The 20,987-nt window shown below is 35.0% G+C and overlaps 2 protein-coding genes across 2 annotated transcripts in view; one reads left to right on the plus strand and one right to left on the minus strand.

Annotated features, from left to right (window-relative positions):
* LOC148947397 (uncharacterized) overlaps positions 1-13,469 on the minus strand; it is a 31,439-nt gene extending 17,970 nt beyond the window's left edge. The window contains exons 1-2 of the mRNA XM_089095734.1: positions 13,333-13,469; positions 12,327-12,390 (exon numbers count right to left, since the gene is read on the minus strand). Of these exons, the coding sequence (XP_088951860.1) occupies positions 12,327-12,390; positions 13,333-13,469 (201 nt within the window). The remainder of the gene's footprint in view (positions 1-12,326; positions 12,391-13,332) is intronic.
* LOC148947396 (uncharacterized) overlaps positions 1-20,987 on the plus strand; it is a 195,064-nt gene that overhangs the window by 51,180 nt on the left and 122,897 nt on the right. The gene's annotated exons all lie outside the window — the stretch shown is intronic.

Below are 20,987 nucleotides of genomic sequence, written 5' to 3' on the forward strand. Positions count from 1 at the left end.
GACAAAGGAGTGCCTAAATAAATGGAGGATAAAAAAGGCATATAGGACATAATTCATAAAAAAAACCATCAACTATTACATATTTAAAAAAAATTACAAGCAGAATCTAATCTAAAAAGGACTATAATAGATGCCAAATATAAATACTGGAATAATTTTTTCAAATAATCTCTCCAGAGAAACGCATGAGCCAATTATACATAAAGTCATAAGCCACATCTGTGGGAAAAAGACTTCCCCCAACCCACTCCTGTATGAGCTTATACATAATAACACCCATTATGACAATGATAATTGTAAAGCTAACCTATTTGCAACTCTTTTTGTTAATAAGCTAACATCAAATAATCAAAGCAAACTGTCCAAAATTCCAATGAACCCAAGTTACCAACGACTCACAGGATCAAAGTTCATAACTAACCCATTTTCAATCCATGAATTGGATAATGCAATACATCATATTAGGACCAAAACTAGCAGCAGCTATGACAATATACACCCTACATGGATAAAGAATCTCACACCTTCATACAAACAAGAACTGCTAAATTGCTATAATCACGTTTGGGCATCTTCTAGGTTCCCCAATATATGGAAATCTTCGTCCCTCCTACCAATCCTAAAGAAAAATAAACCAAAAGATAACCCTGAGTCTTATAGGCCCATAATGATTACACCTGTGATGGGGAAAATAATGGAGAAAATGATCTATCAAAGACTCCTCTGGTTTGTTAAAAAAAAAATTTGATCCCGCACACTCAAACTGGATTCAGGAAACACCACTCCTCAACAGATGCTCTTATTTTGCTAACAAATGCAATAAATGAATCTTTCTCAAAAAATAATGTCCTAGTGGCAGCTTTCCTAGATTTTGAAGGGGCATATGATAATGTGAACCACCAAATCCTTTTAAATAAGCTTGCAAACCTTGGAGTGCCCCCTAAGCTAGTATTCTTTATTAAATAGAAGTGCGAAGTTTCATCGTTTGTGTTGGTTCAGCCTCTTCACCCCAAAAGACAACAACCAAAGTCCTACCTCAGGGAGCAGTCCTCAGATGCCTCCTATTTGTCCTATATCTCTGGGACATGAACCTACCCCACACGAATCTACAATATGCTGATGATCTGGTGCTATGGTCATCTGGCAACACTTTTCAGAAAGCACAGTCAAATCTGCAAAAGTCACTTTTCCAGTTTGAAAAATTCTCTCAACATTCAGATTTACCCATTGCACCCACCAAGTCAAAAATAATCCAATTTCACCGGAAGCGAAACCATGTTAAAGCAAAACTAACTCTAAATAAAACAACTATTCCAGAAGATAATCATATTAATTACCAAGGTCTAATGCTTGACCAAAAACTTAATTTCCACCTCCACATTTCAAACACAATAAAAAAATGCTATAGGAAAGCAAATTTACTAAAAAGACTTCTTTCCACACCCTGGGGTTGTAAGGAGAAAACCTTCCTCCAGTCTTATAAGTCACATATAAGACCCCAGATTGACTATGGGCCCATCGTGTATGGTGCTTGTGCAAAGACCCAGATGAAAAAAATTGAAACAACACAAAATGATATAATACGTCTCAAATTTGGTCTTAGAAACCCACAAGGACCAAGTTTTTGCATATGGAGAGTGGATTAACAACAATAAGGGAGAGACTTAGCTTTCTTTTGACAAAACATCTTACAAAAATTGAATAAAGTAGCTCACACACAGTATATAATTGGTTAAGAAATCCAGCCATGTATAGAGGTATTGCAGATGAGTATGCCAATACTCAAAAGAAGTTCCCTGTACCTGCAAATTCTATTGCACCTACTTTCCCCCAATCCCCTCCATGAAATTGGTCATTTCCCATAATGAATACTGAATTTTCAAAATGGAATAAAGATTTAACCCCCATTGCTTTTGTCCAGAAAAAAATTTGCAGAACTTAATACAATTACCTATAAAAATCACTTCCAAATATTTGTCGATGGGTCAAAAATGAATGAGAAGGTTGCAAGTGGTGTTTTCCTTCCTCACCTGAAAATTGCAATGGGCGAGAGATTATTTAATAATTTATCTATAAAGTCTGCAGAGTTAAATGCCATAATAATGGCATTAGAAGACCTTAAACAAAACCAACCTTTGATTGCAAATTCGAACAATATTATCATCTATTCCGACTCTTTATCAAGCCTTGAGTTGCTGGCCTTAGCTCTTCAATATAAGTTGGACACTGACACTTATAACTGTCTCAGTATTATTGATAATCTAGCTTCAAGTGGCATAAAAACTTATTTTCTGTATATTCCTAGCAACTTGGCATAAGTGGTAGTCATCAGGTTGGTGAAATAGCTAAAAATGCTATAAATATTGACAAGCCAAGTGGGAGACCAATCCCAATTAGATATATTTTTCGATGGAGGCTATCAGATATTAATTTTAATAAGATTAATCCTATCCTTTCCCCCTTTCCCAATAAGTATCTTTCTAAAATTTATCATAGAATTCGTTCTGGAACAAATGGACTAAATTTCCTTGCATTCTCATATAAGCTTTCTAATTCAAGTGGTTCAATTCCCCTGTCCCCTCTTTGCAGGCATTGTAATATGAATAATGAAACGATTGACCATTGCCTATTTGAATGTAATATGCTGACGTCTGCACAACATACCTTGCTTTGTAAACTGTTAAAATACTTCAAACACCACAAAATATCACTATCAGCCAAGAGCCTAGCCAATTATACCTCCACACAGAGCACAGAAATCGATATCTATCATCTTATATTTGAACTCCTTGAGTCACAAGATCTACTGAAAGATATCTGAGAATATCTAATAAATAAGAGACAACCAAGACAGTAGCTCTGTAGCCCACAGAGTGAAGTACCAACTGAATAGCCCACCTGCTGTGAATTAGAAGAAGAAGAAGATTTGTTTACGCAGTGAGTTCGCTTCGGATGTTTTACCACTCTTTAGTAGATTCAATTTAATTATAATTAGTTTTTTCAATTGGGTAGTAATGTATGGTTTGTCATTAGAACATGTTTTTACTCTTTTCACAGGGAAGGAATTTATGCATTTTGTTTTAATCAGATTTTGGAATTCAGAGACTTTAAAATTAATGTCATTTTTTTCTTTGAGGGACAGCCAGTTTTCATTGCTAATCCAAGATCCAAATGTGTAAAGGCCATCATTGGAAATTGGGCGATAAGAGAACTCAGTAACAGAAAAAGTATGATTAAAGATATTGAGAGGCTTTGTTAATAAACAAAAATGGTAACTTCCTCCTAACAGGGGCAAGGGGAAAGGAGGGGCATAGAAAGCCTGCATATTGGTGCAAATCAAATCAAGAGTTGAATTTCCTTTTGTTGTTGGTATTTTTACTATTTGTTTTAAGTTTAGGGAACTACAAAGGGAATTTAACTTTAGATCATTAGCATCACCTACTAAGAAAATACCAGCGTTCGGGATTTTGCATAGGACAAAGTCGGCACTACTATGCAGTTGTTGGTAGAATCGCTGTCTTTGTGCAGCATTTTGATTTGGGGAATAATAGAAGCATCAAAACACAATCAAATTAAAGGGGCGTGGTAAAACTTTGGGTTTTACACTTACCCAAATGATTTCATTATAATCTGAAAGGTTGGGAGTATGAATTAATTTAGGAAAGAGATAATTATTTACAAATAATAGTATTCCACCTCCCTTTTTACCTAGGGGGTTATCATGAGGTCGAAGTCTTATGAATTGGGATTAGTTATCAATTTTCAATAAATCAGGGTTCTGTGCTTGGACCTCAGTTATGGCAATTACATCAATTTTGTGTACTTGACAGAGGGCTTCTAACTTGATCAATTTGTCGAAATTCAGGCTTTTGAATTTCCCAACTGGCTCTAGAAGAGAAATCCAAACTACTAAAAATAAACCTTAAAATAAATTTCCCATTTTTTCAAGCTTTTTAAGAAGATCAAAACCTTAAAATTACCCAATGTGAAAATTTCCAGTAAAACAGCAACACTCCTATCATTTGGAATTTTTACACGCAGTATTCTAGTCAGCTTGTACAAGAATATCCCTAAAAGAATAAAGAAGGACCGCTATCATGTATCATCCTTAACAGTCCTTTGATTCAAATTATATTCCGTTATTACAATCAATAACTCATATTTAATCTGATATATTTTAGATGTTCTTAAAATAGTAAAAACAGCCACTCAAGTCCTAATCTTATGCAAGCTTTGCCCGTGTTTTTTTTTAAGACATAATCATTGATTATCTAAACATATAATATTCAGTGAACTGGGTATTAGTGATTTCCAGGATATTAGTGATTTCCAGTGATTTCTAGGATTATCACAGAGACCAAACATGACAGAACTTCTGGACAACAACAACATAAGAATACTAACTTTTTGTGATACAGTACCATCTAAAGCTTTTGATTCCGTTACCTAGGAGCATGAGGAACTAAAGCTTGAATAAAAATTCCATTAAAAAAATCCCTAATTTCTAAAATAAAAACGCCAAGATTAAAAACACAGTCTCAGATTTTTTGAGGATTTTAACTTTTTGTGATACAGTACCATCTAAAGCTTTGGATCAAACCAAAACAAATGTAAATTATAATGTCAGGGAAGAAAAGACGATTGGTCAGAGTGAAAAGGCATTTTATATTTTTGAATGTTTTTACTGCTTAGACCAAATTTTTGATTTTATTTATCTGCTGTCAAGTTGAAAAAAAGTGTCTTTTAAGTTTATTGTATATTAAGTAGGTAGTAAGTGTAGTTGTTTTTGATTTTTCTAGGATATATAGACTAGGCTACCTGGTAATTTTGATAGGTGGGGATGGAGGAGGAGCCTCCTGCGCCACACATGACTCTGAGCAACTGTTCAGGAAGGGGTTTTTGCTATGGTACTCAGACTCATGACTTGTGCTCAGGCACTCTGACTAAAATGACATTGACTTCTGTGCATATACTAGCTAAGGGTTTTATTGATAATAGAGAGGCAACCATCCCTAGGACAGCTAGAATATTTTTAGGTAGATACTTGACAAAGGAATTTAGAAACCATGAGTGTAAGGGTCATTATGGAGTGATTAGTCAGCGCCCAGGTCCTGGTGGTAGTATTGAAATATTAGCCAATAGTGAAGAAATAGCAGTAAATTTACAAGCCCTAAATGACCTGAAAGTAGAAAATGTAGTTCTTCGGTTTGAAAGAAAAGACATCAGAAATGCAAAACAAGTGAAAAATAAAAGAGGTATAGTATTTATCCCAAAGGGTTTTGCTGACAAAGAGGAAATAAAGAGTGAAATAGAAAACAACCCAGAGGTAAGTGAAATCAGTTTCATGGAAAAGAGAGATACTTTGCAAGAAAATAAAGAAAGTGTTTATAGACTTATAGTAGAATACCAAGAAGTAAAATTCCCAAAAAGAATATCAATATGGGGAGCACTTATTAGTGTAAAACAATATATACCCCCTGCTCTGAGATGCTATAAGTGCCAAAAATTTGGACATACAGCTTTAAACTGCTGGGCTGGTGAAAGATGCCTTCTTTGCTCTGGAAAGCATAATCTAAATGAAAGCCCTGAGAAAAATAAGAAACCTGAAGAGCAAACACTAGTGTGTGCGAACTGCAAGGGCCCACACTCTGCAAACAGCAAACAATGTCTCCATTATCATGAGAGAACAGAAGCTCTTAAAATAGCTTACACAAAAAATATGACTTGTAAGGAAGCACTGTGTCAAGTTATAAGATAACAGTTCCCTCAACAAGCCATTTTAATGCCCCTCCAACTTTGCCATCTCCAAACTTTGATTGAATGTTTTTGGGGAAATGGGGGGCGTAAGAGGGGGGGGGGGGTAATTTCTCTCCACTCACTTTTGACTATTAAAAAGGGCAATTTCCAATCAAATGAACCCTTTTTGAAATTTCTATAAAGTTTTGATATAAACTTTAATGCCCACAGGACATAAATTCCAAGCCTTGCACCGAGGACTCTGAGGGGATTGTCATCCTAAAATACCGAATTTCCAGAACTTTCAACTGCGTTGAACAACATGGATATCTCAAAATTTTGATTGGATGTGTTTGGGAAAATGGTGAGCATGAGAGGGATTTTAGTCGCTATCCAATCACTTTTAACTATTAAAAAAGGCACCAGCCCTTTCAATTTCCAATTGAATGAGCCCTTTTGAAGTTTCTACGATAACGCTAGATAGGTTTCAAGCTCCTATCTACAAAAATGTGTATTTTCCATTTTTTGCCTGAAGAAAGATCATGGATGCGTGTTTATTTGTTATTTTTTTTTATTTTCCCCAGGGGTAATTGTATTGACCCAGTGGTCCTAGAATATCGTAGTAGGGCTCATTTGAACGGAAATTAAAAGTTCTAGTGCCTTTTTGAAGTGACCAAAACAAATGGAGGGCAACTAGGCCCCCTCCCACGCTCATTTTTTTCTCAAAGTCACCCAATTAAAATTTTGAGATAGCCATTTTGTTCAGAATAGTCAAAAATTTAATAAATATGTCTTTTAGGAAGACTTAATCCCCCAAAGTTCCAAGGGGAAGGGCTGCAAGATGTGAACTATGCCCATTCCTTACATATTGTATTGGTTATTGGGAAGTATACAGACATTTTCAGCAAGGATTTTTTTCCGGTGGAGGGGGGCTGGAGGAGAGGGTTACTTGGGAGGACTTTTCCGTGGAGTATGTTTCTTTAGGGTAAGGGACATTTCTATGAAGGGGGCGCCGGATTTCCAAGCATTATTTAAAAAACGATCAGAAATTAAATTTTAAAAAACAAGTTTTTTCAACTGAAAGAAAGAAGCAACAATAGAACTTAAAACGAACAGAAATTATTACGTATATAAGGGGGTTCTCCCCCAAGTCAATGCCTCGCTCTTTACGCTACAGTTTTTTTTTACTGCTTTCAAAAGAGCTATCTATTCTAATTAAATGGCCTTTGCGATTCAGAGAATTGTGAATTAAATTTTTTTTAACTTTTAACGTAAAGAGCGTGGTATTAACTAAGGGGAAAACCCCCTCATATACGTAATAAAAAAAAACAATAAAAAAAAACAAGCAATACGGCTCAATAGTAATCGAAACTTTTAAAAACGGAATTTTGATGTCAATAAATGTATCAAAAGAATGGGTGCTGATTCTAAATATATAAATTTTATTAATTTTAGCATTACTCATCAAAGGCTACAAGCCTGAGATATTCAATGATGGTGATCCAAAATAAAAGCTGTATTAACTAAAAAACGATCATAAATTAAAGAAAAAAACATGTTTTTTAAACTGAAAGTAAGGAGCGACATTAAAACTTAAAACAAACAGAAATTATTCGGTATATGAAAGTGGCTGTCCCCTCCTCACGCCTCGTTTTTTTTGGTAAAGTTTGACTCTGTCTCACAACTTTATTTTTTTAAACAATAAAAAACTTTAGCATAAAGACCGATGTGTAGAAGGGGACAGCCCCTTTCATATACAGAATAATTTCTGTTTGTTTTCAGTGTTAATGTCGCTCCTTACTTTTAGTCTAAAAAACTTGTTCTTTTTTTATTTAATATATACGAAAGCGAATGTTTGTCTATACAGTCATGTGTCTGTTGGCCTAACCTTCACTCAATTACTACACTGTTCATCCGATCGCGGATAAACTTTAAGAGATTGTTGAGCAATCTCTTCCAAACGTTTTGGGTATAAAGTACCCCCCCCCCCTCCAAGACCCACTTAATGACAAATGAAATATGAATAATTTTGAATATGAAATATGAAAATTTGATTCATTTTAGCACTGATGGAATTAGAGAACCTTCAATACAAATAATTGACAGGCATTTCCAGTAAAATTATTTATATTTTCCGGATTTTCAAGTAATGATTTAATTCCGTAATCTAAGACACTTCCGGAACTATAAATTACTTTTTCAGTTAACTCTCTGAAGAACATTACTTTCCAAATTCAAAAATACTACCGTTATTATACATATGTGGAGAATTTTCCATGGGGAGAGAATTTTCGAGGGGGGATCCCATGACGGTAGGGGGATTCTCGATATTCAAATGAATTTGATTTGCATATGTTTTTCAGCTTTTTGCTTATGAGACCAAAATAAATTAATCAGGTTATGTATATAATTTTAGGATAAAAGACAACTGTATTTAGCCTGGGGTTAACTCTAATGTAAAAAGCTTGACGTTTGAAGAAACGTTGATGTTTGTATCTATCAAAACAGCGCATTATCGTATTTTTATATTTATGTACTCGATTTTCAAACGACGGGGAATTTTAGTGGACAATTTTAATCAGGGTGGGGGAGGGATTGTCTGAGGAGTTTTCCGCAAGGGGGAAATTTCCACAGATGATTTTTCCTTCAATTTCCTTTCATTTAAGATCGCAGCAATACCCAACTTGTAAGCAAATAGGTTACATATGAACTATGGTCTCTTTAAAATTCGCAGCTTTTTCCTTTCATTTTTAAAGAATTGGAAAAAAATTCGAACTTTAGCTTAAAGAGCACGGTATTGACTAGGGGGTCAACCCCCTAATATACGTGTTCAAAATTTATGAATATAGAAGTTTGTTACGTAAGTTAATTCGTAAGTTACGTATATTTATTACAAATAAAAACGTTCATAAATAAAATTAAACAAGTTCCAAGCAAGCCATTTAACCAAATAAAAGTAAAATTAATATGCAAATTTTGTTCAAAATTATTCATGTACGGTGAGCCAAAATCAAAACCTGCATTAATTCAAAAACGTTCTAAAATTAAATAAAAAAAACAAGTTTTTTTTTAACTGAAAGTAAGGAACGACGTTAAAACTGAAAACAAACAGAAATTATTCTGTATATTAAGGGGCCTGTCCCCTCCTCAACGCCTCACTCTTTACGCTAAAGTCTGACTTTTTCACCACTCTATTTTTTTAAACAATAAAAAAACTTTAGCGTAAAGAGCAAGGCGCTGAGGAGGGGACAGCCCCTTTCATATACAGAATAATTTCTGTTTAAGTTTTAACGTTGTTCCTTACTTTCAGTTAAAAAAAAACTTGTTTTTTTATTTAATATTTGAACGTTTTTGAATTGATGCAGGTTTTGATTTTGGGTCACCGTACATGAATAATTAAAACAAAATTTGCATATTAATTTTACTTTTATTTGGTTAAATGGCTTTCTCAAAACTTATTTAATTTTATTTACGGACGTATTTATTAGTAATAAAGATACATAACTTACGAATTAACTTACTTAACAAACTTCTACATTCATATATTTTTAATATGTATATTAGGGGGCTCGCCTACTAGTCAATACCTCGCTCTTTAAGCTAAAGTTCAAATTCTGTTCCAGTTCTTTAAAAATGACCCCTTAATCACAAAGGCCGTTATTTAGAATAAATAGCTCTTATGAAAGTACTAACAAATCTTTGGCTTAAAGAGTGAGGTACTGACTAGGGGATGAACCCCCCCCCCCCTCTCGATCAACCACTGTCATGGTTGCAGAGGTAGGTGTAACCTATTAAAGAACAAACAACAGCGCATAGTAACCAAAAGTTAAAAAGATTTTGAAAAAAAAATTACTATTAAGAAAAAGTTGCCATGGGACATTTATTCAGGACTGTGATTAATTTAAAAGTTAAAAATTTAAAAGTTAAAGTTTATTCCAAGAAGAAGTTTACGGTGATTTCTAAAAAAGCCTAAAAAACATCAAAAATAGTGTCAGATCAATATGAAAAGTGTACCATTGGAATCTCGCATAGTTGAAAACATTGTACAGGGGAATACCAGTTCCCCTCATTCAGTGGCGGATCCAGCGGGGAGGGAGCAAGGGGGCGCACGCCCCCCCCCCTAGTGCAGCCTAAAGTAGTGTAATTTACTTAATTTACTCAAGTTTGCGTTAATTACTTACTCCTGATGAAAGTTTATCAGATCAACCTATTTTGCGCCCCCTAAATTTTTTATTGGATCCACCTATTTTGCCCCCCCCCCAAAAAAAAACAAAATCCTTGATCTGCACCTGTCCTCATTGAATAACAAGGAAAATCACTTTTCTCAATAATTCCAATCTGAATATTTATCTTAAACTTACGTTTAAACTTACCACTGATTTACATCAGAAACAAAATTTGCCCCCCTCCCCCTTATGTAGAAATATATACCCTGAATTGGCATATATAGGGGGGGCACTGAAATTCATTTCCGATAGACATGATTATTATATTTGTAAAAAGCATAAAAAAGGCATCCAATTGTGTATTCACTTTATTCCTAACTTGATAATATGATTTGGTATATAATTAACCATTTTTGTTGGGAATGAATTTTAGCCCCCACCCCTATATATACCAATTCAGGGTATATATTTGCACATTAGGGGGGTGGGGGGAAAGTTGAAACTTACCTCTCATTTACATCAGAAATAAAATTACCCCCACCCCCCTAATGTGCAAATATATACCATGAATTGGTATATATAGGGGTGGGGGCAAGAATTCATTTCCAACAAAAATGATCACTATATTCTTAGAGCATAATTTACTTCATTAACTCAAGTTTGCATTAATTAAACTTACTCCTGATGCAAGTTTATCAGATCAACCTATGTTGTGCCCCATAATTTTTTTTATAGACTCCACCTATTTTGCCCCCCCCCCCCCTCAAAAAAAATCCTTGATCCGCACCTGCCCACATCAAATAACAAGGATAATCACTTTTCTCAATAATTCCAATCTGAATTATTATCTTCTCTGAAAATCAAATTTAAATAACAAATTTCTTATATTAATAAACCTTTTACAATTTAATGTTTTGTTTGCCAAATCATGAATTAGCAAGTTCTGCCAATAGGCCTAGGAACAAGCAGACAAAAACCCGTCTCATGACAGTTGACAAAAGCCGATAACAGGAAATCAATGAACAGAACAAAGCAATATTGCGTAATAACTATATACATGAGCAATTTCTATATGTCTATCTATAATAAGATTTGACACTTCTTAGTAAATTTAAAAATAGGAAGCGCTGTACAAGCAAAACTATTTGAATTAATAACCTACTTGTTCAAAAATTCTTCAGAAATTTATTGGTACAAAAATTAAGTTTCTAGGTGGTATAATACAGTAATTAGAGTAGTTTAAATGTCAAAAAGTTTTTAAAGTGATTAATGCATCGCAGGTGGCCGGAATTAGAGACTTTTGGCTGGGAATAGGACAATGATTCATTCCTATCAAAGATTCTGTCCAAGAATAGGCAGGTGGCTGACTACTGGGTGTCTTACCCTATAGCCCAAATTTGCTTCTAAATCTTTCCTACCCTGTAAGACTATCAAAGCTGAATCTATCTACACTTGTATACAGTAGAAATAGAGGGGATGCCATTTTAGCCTTTAAGTAATTGAGGGCTAATATTCTCTCAGCATTATCCCCTATTGTTAGTACCAATTCAAGAACTAGAGGTCATCACCTGAAACTTGCCAAGCAGTCTACAACATATATTGTTGCTTATGTTAATTTTGGTGCTCAACTTAGGTTTGCTCTCGAAAACCAAAACACTTTCTATAAAAGAAAAAAAAACCAAGCAGTTGCATTTTTGCAGTCATCAGATTGTAAGAACAAAAATGAATAGTTGTCAGAAATATGAACTGTGAAAAATTTAATAATTATGAGGTTTGAAATATCTGGAAATAGCCCATCTAGAAATAGGGTAAAAGACCAGTATCCGGTTGAGCAAAATTATGTAAAACTAAAACCCTCACATCTTGTTAACAAAGAGGAATTGAGAAGAATTGTATATATCAATGAATAGCTAAGAATCTAAGCTATGCATCAATATAGTTATTACTAAAATTATTCTAAATTAAACCCTTAAAGTTATTAGTTTATTGACTTACCTCCAAAAAAGTCTTTTGGAAATAACAATTAGTCTAATGTCTAGGGACATTGAGTGGCATATGTCAACCTCCCAGAATTGTGCTACTGGCTCACTATTCTGTAAACTAGGCTAAATAAAAAGGCAATGTATGCATTTCCAATTTGCCTATCTAGCCTAGGTCATCCAGGTGATTTCATGGGATCCTTCAGAAGTTGATATTCATGAACTTGTATGATATTTTAGAAAATTGGATAGGTTTCAACCAAATTTTGCAGACAGCTATAATATTTCCATAGACCATCTGGCCAAATAATTTTTTTCCATGCCAGTAGCCTAACTGCTGAAGTGGAGCTCCAGTACCTATTTTCAGCTTCACAACTTTGCTCAATCAGAGGGAACTATAATCATTTACCTATTTAGCCTATATATAGTATTCAACAAAGTTTACCAGACAGGAAATTTTCAGGTTCCTGTTGAGGGACCTGAAAATAGCTTTCACCAACTCCTGAACACTGGGTTACTAAAGTGGTGGGTATAGAAATGGTTGATGGTGAAAACAATACATTGATCAGGGTTTCAAAATTTCAATTCGGTGAATATATCCCCTGAGAGACCGAAAATTTTGCATTTTCAGCCAAATTTTGTCTCTAATATGTCGCATTTTGTCATTAATGTGTCCAAAATATGTCCATTCTGAAATCTAAAAAATTGGTTGAGTCTTTAAGACTTGTGTTATTGATAGAAGACGATTAATGAAGCTCTTTCAAAGGTTTCACAGTTAACTTCAAATGTAACAAAAATGGAAAAAAATGTTAATTCATCCAAACAGAATGAAAGCACTAGTCATAAAGACACGTTTCAGTCTTCATTTAGTCTTTAGAGTGGAAACACCTTTTTGGATTCACTCACTTTGGACTGAATTAATTAAAAGCTTTGAACATAAATTAATTCAGTGACCCTAGCTAACTCCTCTTTCATCAGCGATAATATTGGATAATATATCAAAACCCATTCCGGTTCAAAAAATGGCAAAGAGACTATGCCAAGAATGCAGATTAAGAGTTACTATTAACTCTATTCAGTGTAGTAGCTGTGACTTTTACTTCCATGAACATTGCTCCAGTATAGAACGTTTTAAGTGGCCAAAACATTGGCTTTGCCTGGATTGTACTACAAAAGAAGATACTAGTGACAAGGTAGTACCCTTTGATGACTCTTTGCGTTGTTCCACTAAGATCCCGTCTACCCTTAAGACACCTCCACGTCACCCATCGGGAAGTGACCTAGTCAACATTTTGAAGGAAGTGAGGTCATCACCCTTTTCGTCTCACAAATCAATCCCTTGCCAAAACAGTTTTATGCCCCAGGACAGTCCCCCCTCAACCACTTCCGATGTGTCCTGCCAAACCAATTTCGTTTCAAAAACAACTAATTTCAGTTGCCAAACCCCTGACCAGGCTACAGCATTCAAGGTCTGTGCTTCCTGCCAGTCCAACTTGTTAAACAACGTCCCTACTGCACCTAAAACAAGAAACCTCCTCCCTCCAATGCAGCGGTCATTATCATTGATGAGTGAACTTGAAAATGTCATTATAGAAATGTCCACCCTAACCACTTCAAAAAGTGTTACGAGTTGGTAACCCCCAGTCTTTCCCAATCCAGGAAAAGAGGAAATCCCCAATTTCTGTTAAAACCAATATTAAAACAAGGCTTATTGATGCTAATGTGGCTCCTGATAACATCAATTATAGATACGAATCAGGTCAACGACAAAATTATAGATACGAATCCAGTGATTTCTGGTTCAACTAAGATATAAAGACAAGTTTGTGTGTTTAAAGGATTAAACTGTCTTGGTTATTCCTAACTCAATAATATGATTTGGTAGATATTGACCATTTTTGCTAGGTTTTTACGAGTTGGACAAACATTTTTTTTTTGAAGGGGGGGGGGTTGTGTTCTCATTCTTGGTTTTAGATTTTATTTATATATAAATAAAATCAAAATAAAATATATAATTCTATTTATATATTACTTTTGACTCATAAGAAAAGGACTAGAGGTTTCAATTTCTGATCTAATGAGCACCCTCCAAAGTTTCTGTAGCCAAGAGGTAGAGGTGTGGATTAGGAGTGGGCAGTCCCCCTTCTATATGGAACAAATTCTGCTCATTTTTGGGTTTAATGTTAATCTTTACTTTCACAATAACAACACAAATATGGGAGGGACAGCGTTTACCCTCTCTCCCCAGCTAGTTGATCTAGAGTCGCGTTTGTATAATAATAAAAGGTCTAGTGGTCTAATTTTGTTATATAATGAGCACCCAAAAAATTTACTTAAAATTTTGGGAGCCGGCGTTTACCCCCCCCCCCCCAGCTGGTTGGTTTAGAATTGCTTTTGACTCATAAGAAAAGGACTAGAGGTCTCAAGTTCTGATCTAATGAGCACCCTCCAAAGTTTCTGTAGCCAAGAGGTGGAGGTATGGATTAGGAGTGGGCATTCCCCCTAGTATATGGAACAAATTCTGCTCATTTTTGGGTTTAATGTTAATCTTTACTTTCACAATAACAACATATACCACAAATATTGGGGGGGGGCAGCATTTACCCTCTCCCCCCAGGTAGTTGATTTAGAGTCACTTTTGACTCATAAGAAAAGGACTAGAGGTCTCAATTTCTGATCTAATGAGCACCCTACACAGTTTCTGAAAATATTGGGAGCCAGCCTTTACCACCCCCCTCCCCCTCCCCACAGATGGTTGGTCTAGAATCGCTTTTGACTCACAAGAAAAGGACTAGAAGTCTCAAGTTCTGATATAATGAGCACTCTCCAAATTTTCTGCAACCAAGAGGTGGAGGTGTATATAAGGAGGGGGCAGTCCCCCTTTTATACAGAACAAATTCTGTTAATTTTTGGGTTTAATGTTGATCTTTACTTTCACGATAACATCATAGACCACAAATACTGGTCTAATGGTTAAATATATGAGAGTGGATATTAATTTCACATTTTTGATATGTTTTCTATAGTTTACTGTGTACCCCCCCCCCCTCCATAAAAAAATAATCATAAACCCTATTGTAGAAGCATACATGCCTTTTAAGTTTAGTAATTTGTCCATTTCTTACAAATGGTAGGCTAGTTGTTATTGGAAAACATGCAAATATTTTTCGCGAGTGAGGTTTCTGTGGGGGGGGGGAGAGGGGGTACACAGTAAACTATAGAAAACACATCAAAAATGTGAAGTAATATCAACTGCTACTACTTTCTGTAGTAGTACATCAACTACTTTCTGTAGTTGATGTATGTTCATGGCCTGAACTGCATTACAGTTTAGAATGAATAAGCATATATTTGGGGATTACATTTTTGGTTGTGCATCCTGTTTGTTGGTTAAAGGATTGATTCCTTCTTCTTCTTCTTCTATTTTACAGCAGGCGGGCTTTTCAGTAACACTATTTAGCCCTTTTCCTTTTGCTTCACTCTGTGGGCTACAGAGCTACTGACTTGATTGCCTCATATTTATTAGATATATTCAGATATCTTTCAGCAGGTCTTTCGACTCTAGGAGTTCAAATATAAGATGATAGATGTCGATTTCTATGCTCTGTGTGCAGGTATCGTTGGCTAGGCTCTTGGCTGATAGTGGGATTTTGTGCTGTTTGAAGTATTTTAACAGTTTAGAAAGCAAGGTATGTTGTGCAGACGTCAGCATATTACATTCAAATAGGCAATGGTCAATTGTTTCATTATTCATATTACAATGCCTGCGAAGAGGGGACAGGGGAATTGAGCCACTTGGATAAGAGAGCTTATATGAGAATACAAGTAAATTTAGTCCATTTCTTCCAGAACAAATTCTATGATAAATTTTAGAAAGATGCTTATTGGGAAAGGAGGAAAGGATAGGATTAATCTTATTAAAATTAATATCTGAAAGCCTCCATTGGTAAATATCTCTAATTGGGATTGGTCTCCCACTTGGCTGGTCAATATTTATAGCATTGTTTGCTATTTCATCAACCTGATGATTACCACTTATGCCAGAGTGGCTAGGAATGTACTGAAAGTAAGTTTTTATGCCACTTGAAGCAAGATTATCAATAATACTGAGGCAATGATAAGTGTCAATGTCCAACTTATATTGAGGAGCTGAGGCCAGCAACTCAAGGCTTGATACGTAAAGAGTCGGAATAGATGATAATATTATTCAAATTTTCAATCAAAGATTGGTTTTGCTTAAGGTGTTCTAATGCCATGATTATGGCATTTAACTCAGCAGACATTATAGATAAATTATTAAATAATCTCTCGCCCATTGCAATTTTCAGTTGAGGAAGGAAAACACCACTTGCAACCTTCTCATTCATTTTTGACCCATCAACAAACATTTGGAAGTGATTTTTATAGGTAATTGTATTAATTTCTGCGAATTTTTTCTGAACAAAAGCAATGGGGGTTAAATCTTTATTCCATTTTGAAAATTCAGTATTTATTATGGGAGATGACCAATTCCATAGAGTGAAGTGGGGGAAACTAAGTGCAATATACTATGCTGGCACAGGGAACTTCTTTTGAATATTGGCATACTCATTGGCAATACCTCTATACATGGATGGATTTCTTAACCAATTATGTAATGTGCGTGAACTATTTGAATCAATTTTTGTAAGATGTTTTATCAAGAGAAACTTACGTCTCTCCCTTATTGTGGTTAATTCACTCTCCATAAGGAGAAACTTGGTCCTTGTGGGTTTCCTAAGACCAAACATGAGACGTATTATATCATTTTGTGTTGTTTCAATTTTTTGCATCTGGGTCTTTGCACATGCACCATAGACAATGAGCCCATAGTCAATATGGGGTCTTATATGTGATTTATAAAACTGGAGTAAGGTTTTCTCCTTACAACCCCAGGGTGTGGAAAGAAGTCTTTTTAGTATATTTGCTTTTCTATAACATTTTTTTATTGTGTTTGAAATGTGGAGGTGGAAATTAAGTTTTTGGTCAAGCATGAGACCTAGGTAATTAATATTATTATCTTCTGGAATAGTTGTTTTATTTAGAGTTAGTTTTTCATTAACATGTTTTTTCTTCCTGTGAAATTGTATTTTTTTTTACTTGGTGGGTGCAATGTGTAAATCTGAATGTTGAGAGAATTTTTAAAATGGAAAAGTGACTTTTTCAGATTTTACTGTGTTATCAGAAAGGTGTTGCCAGATGACCATAGCACCAGATCATCAGCATATTGTAGATTCGTGTGGGGTAGGTTCATGTCCCAGAGATATAGGGCAAATAGGAGGCAACTGAGGACTGCTCCCTGAGGTAGGCCTTTGGATATTGACTTTTGGGGTGAAGAGGCTGAACCAACACAAACAATGAAACTTCGCACTTCTATGAAGGATTTAATAAAGGATACTAGCTTAGGAGGTACTCCAAGGTTTGTAAGTTTATTTAAAAGGATTTGGTGGTTCACATTGTCATATGCTCCTTCAAAATCAAGGAAAGCTGCCGCTAGGATATTATTTTTTGAGAAAGATTCATTTATTGAATTTGTTAGCAAAATGAAAGCATCTGTTGAGGAGTGGTATTTCCTGAATCCAGTTTGAGTGTGTGGGATCATGTTATTTTTATCAAAAAACCAGAGGAGTCTGTGATAAATCATTTTCTCCATTATTTTCCCCATCACAGGTGTAATCATTATGGGCCTATAAGACTCAGGGTTATCTTTTGGTTTATTTTTCTTTAGGATTGGTAGGAGGGACGAATATTTCCATATATTGGGGAACCTAGACGATGCCCAAGCGTGATTATAACAATTTAGAAGTTCTTGTTTGTATGAAGGTGTGAGATTCTTTATCCATGTAGGGTGTATATTGTCATAGCTGCTGCTAGTTTTGGACCTAATATGATGTATTGCATTATTTAATTCATGGATTGAAAATGGATTAGTTATATACTAGGATACTGGGCGCGGTTGGTAACTAGGGTTCATAGGAATTGTGGACAGTTTGCTTTGATTATTTGATGTTAGCTTATTAACAAAAAGAGTTGCAAATAGATTAGCCTTTTCAATATCATTGTCATAATGGGTATTATTATGTATAAGCTGATACAGGAGTGGGTTGGGAGAAGTCTTTTTCCCACATATGTGGCTTATAACTTTATGTATAATTGGCTCATGTGTTTCTCTGGAGAGATTATTTGCAAAATTATTCCAGTATTTATATTTAGCATCTATTATAGTCCTTTTTAGATTAGATTCTGCTTGTAATTTTTTTAAATATGTAGTAGGTGTTGGTTTTTTTATGAATTCTGTCCTAGCTGCCTTTTTTATCTTCCATTTATTTAGGCACTCATTTGTCCACCATGCTTTAGTAATTTGTTTAGGGAATGTTTTCTTAGGTGTTGTCCTGGGGATAGTATGATTAGCTGTATTTATTAGTAAAGATGTCAAGGCCTCATTATGTGTGTCAACTGTTGTATTAGAAATGCATGAACTTTTGGTGAAACTTGTAATTTCATCATTTAGCTTATTTTGGAAAATAGACCAATTTGCTTTAATGATGATATATTTGGAGGTATGAGATGAAGTTTCAGCAGGCTCATTTAGGGAGCAAACTATATCAGAGTGGTCTGTACACAGACTATCAATTTTACTAATGTAAATTTTGTTCAAAAAGTTTAAAGACACAACTTGTAGGTCAATTGTGGAGAATTTGCCACTTTAGGGGTTAAAATATGTATTCAGGTTTGGAGGGGTAGCAACAGCTAATTCATTATTATTTGAAGTCATATCCTAAATAAATTTACCAGCTTTATTTGCTGGTTTATTCCCCCACAAAAGGCTGTGGGCATTGAAATCACCACAAATAATGATATTTTTTAACATATTAGAATTATTTATATAATTAAAGAAATCCTTGGCATCTGAAGATTGGCCATTAGGGTTATAGAAGCTTATTATGTAGGTTTTTAAATTATTCAGCCAAACACTTATACCCATTACATCAACATCATTTTCAAAATCTGGAAAATTGATGCCACAGAATTTTATATTATTATTAACTAATAAAGCTACACCACCTCCTTTTCTCTCTGAAGATTTATCCTTTCTCAGGATAGTGTATCCCAGAGACTTAATTTGTTGATTTTGGGTTAAATGAGTTTCCTTGAGGAAAGCAATATTAATGTAATTATTATTCATAAATGATATTAGTTCATTTAGCTTATTTTCTGTGAGTGATCTTACATACCATTGGAGTATTGACAAATGTTGTGTTGTTGATTTATTCTTCATATGACTGTGTATCAATGTTCAGCTTTGTTAAAAGTAAAGCAAGATCTTTTTTTGATTGAATGATCATATCATCTGGGATGTAGATTTTTGCCAATACTTCAATAATTTTTGTTTTCTGTAGTTGATGTATGTTCATGGCCTGAACTGCATTACAGTTTAAAATGAATAAGCATATATTTGGTGATTGCATTTTTGGTAGTGCATCCTGTTTGTTTGTTAAGTGATTGATTCCTGGTAGTGTTTCTGGTTTGTTTCTTCCCGAAAGGGAGAGACAGGCTGGCCTCATCTCACCAGAAAACAAGGCTTGCTGGCTTGGTGATTCCTTCTGATAGGGATTTGAGCTAGGGGGCTTTGAAGATATAGTTTTGTATGGGGTGCTTGATGCATTTGGGGCATTTGACTTGGGGGTTTTGGTTGGTTTCATCACAGGCTTTATTTGGTGTTGTTGGGCAGCATTTGCTTCCATCGCTGTGAAGGGGATGGGATGGCCTTCTCCGTTGATATTTGGAGTGTTAGAGCTCTTTTCTTGTATGCAGGGCATAATGATTTATTTGTAGATTCATGAGGACCTTTTCAATCGATGCATGTAAGTTGGGTGTTTTTGCAAGTTGTCAACTCTTTAGGATGGAAAGATTTACAATTACTACACTCTTGGAGAATTTCATTGCATTTGTTTGTCGTGTGTCCCAGTTTGAAACACTTCTGACACTGAATAGGCTTAGGTTTGTATTCCTTGTGTGGTTTGATTTGCCCAAATAGGAATAATTTTTCTGGGATATCGATTTCATCCTTTAGTGTGAATAGGAAGGATCTACTAGTTTCTAGACCAGTAGAATTAGGTTTTCCAAGTTGGGTAACATCATCAACTGGGATGGTGTTTCCAGCCCTATCTGAGAGGCCTTCTTTTAACTCCTGAGTAGATATCTCTGGGGGAACATTGTAAACTACAATTTTTGTTGGTGATTGTTTTGGGTTCCAATTAGATGCAATAATTGGGATATTCAGAAGGGATTTAAGGTTAATTATTGTATCTGCTGATCTTCTACAGCTATTAGCAGAGATCCATCACGGTTAATGTTAAGAGAGAACATTGATTTTAGCAGTTTAAAAATTGCAACTCTTATTGCAGTGATCATTTTTATATCAATGGGGGCAGTGGGAGTAATTTTAAGGTAAATTCATAAGTTTTTGGAGGAAGGATCATGAGCAGGGAGAGGGGACATGCTTTTAATTGGGGAGATTTTTTTCTTTTTTTTAGAGCTTCTAGAGAGGACCTCATGAAACCCATTATCATCATTTATGGTTGCATTAGTACCTACAGTTATCATTGTCATATTCTCCGAATCGGAGCTATCATTAGAAATTTCAGATAATGTGCTTGACCAGCCAGGATGGGTATCTTTCACTTTGGAATTTGATTTGTGATCTGGGGGGACGTTTTTTTTTTGGAGGACATCTTGAAAATTCCTATTTGAAAAAGCTTTAAAAACAAAAATAAAACAAAAAAAAGAAGGGGAAATAGATGATATCAAACCGTCTGCACTATACTATGGGAAGGGTAAACACCACAGTATAGCCCTGAGGATGACATGAGCAGGATAGGTTTGGTACAACTGCTGATAAGAAGCGATAATACACACAATAAAATATAGGTCGATTTTCTAGTATGGTTGCTGTTGTTGTGCGTTTCCTTCTTCTTCTTTCCTGGAGTTTTGTTGATACCTGTCTTCTTCTTCTTCTAATTCACAGCAGGCCTTAAAAATAATTTGTCAAAAAAAAAAAATTGTTTATGGGGCAGTAGTGAAAATG

Source organism: Artemia sp. Qi Xiang Cuo, chromosome 10 (assembly GCF_049724085.1).
Source record: "Artemia sp. Qi Xiang Cuo chromosome 10, ASM4972408v1, whole genome shotgun sequence".
NCBI classification, from domain to species: Eukaryota; Metazoa; Arthropoda; class Branchiopoda; order Anostraca; family Artemiidae; genus Artemia; species Artemia sp. Qi Xiang Cuo.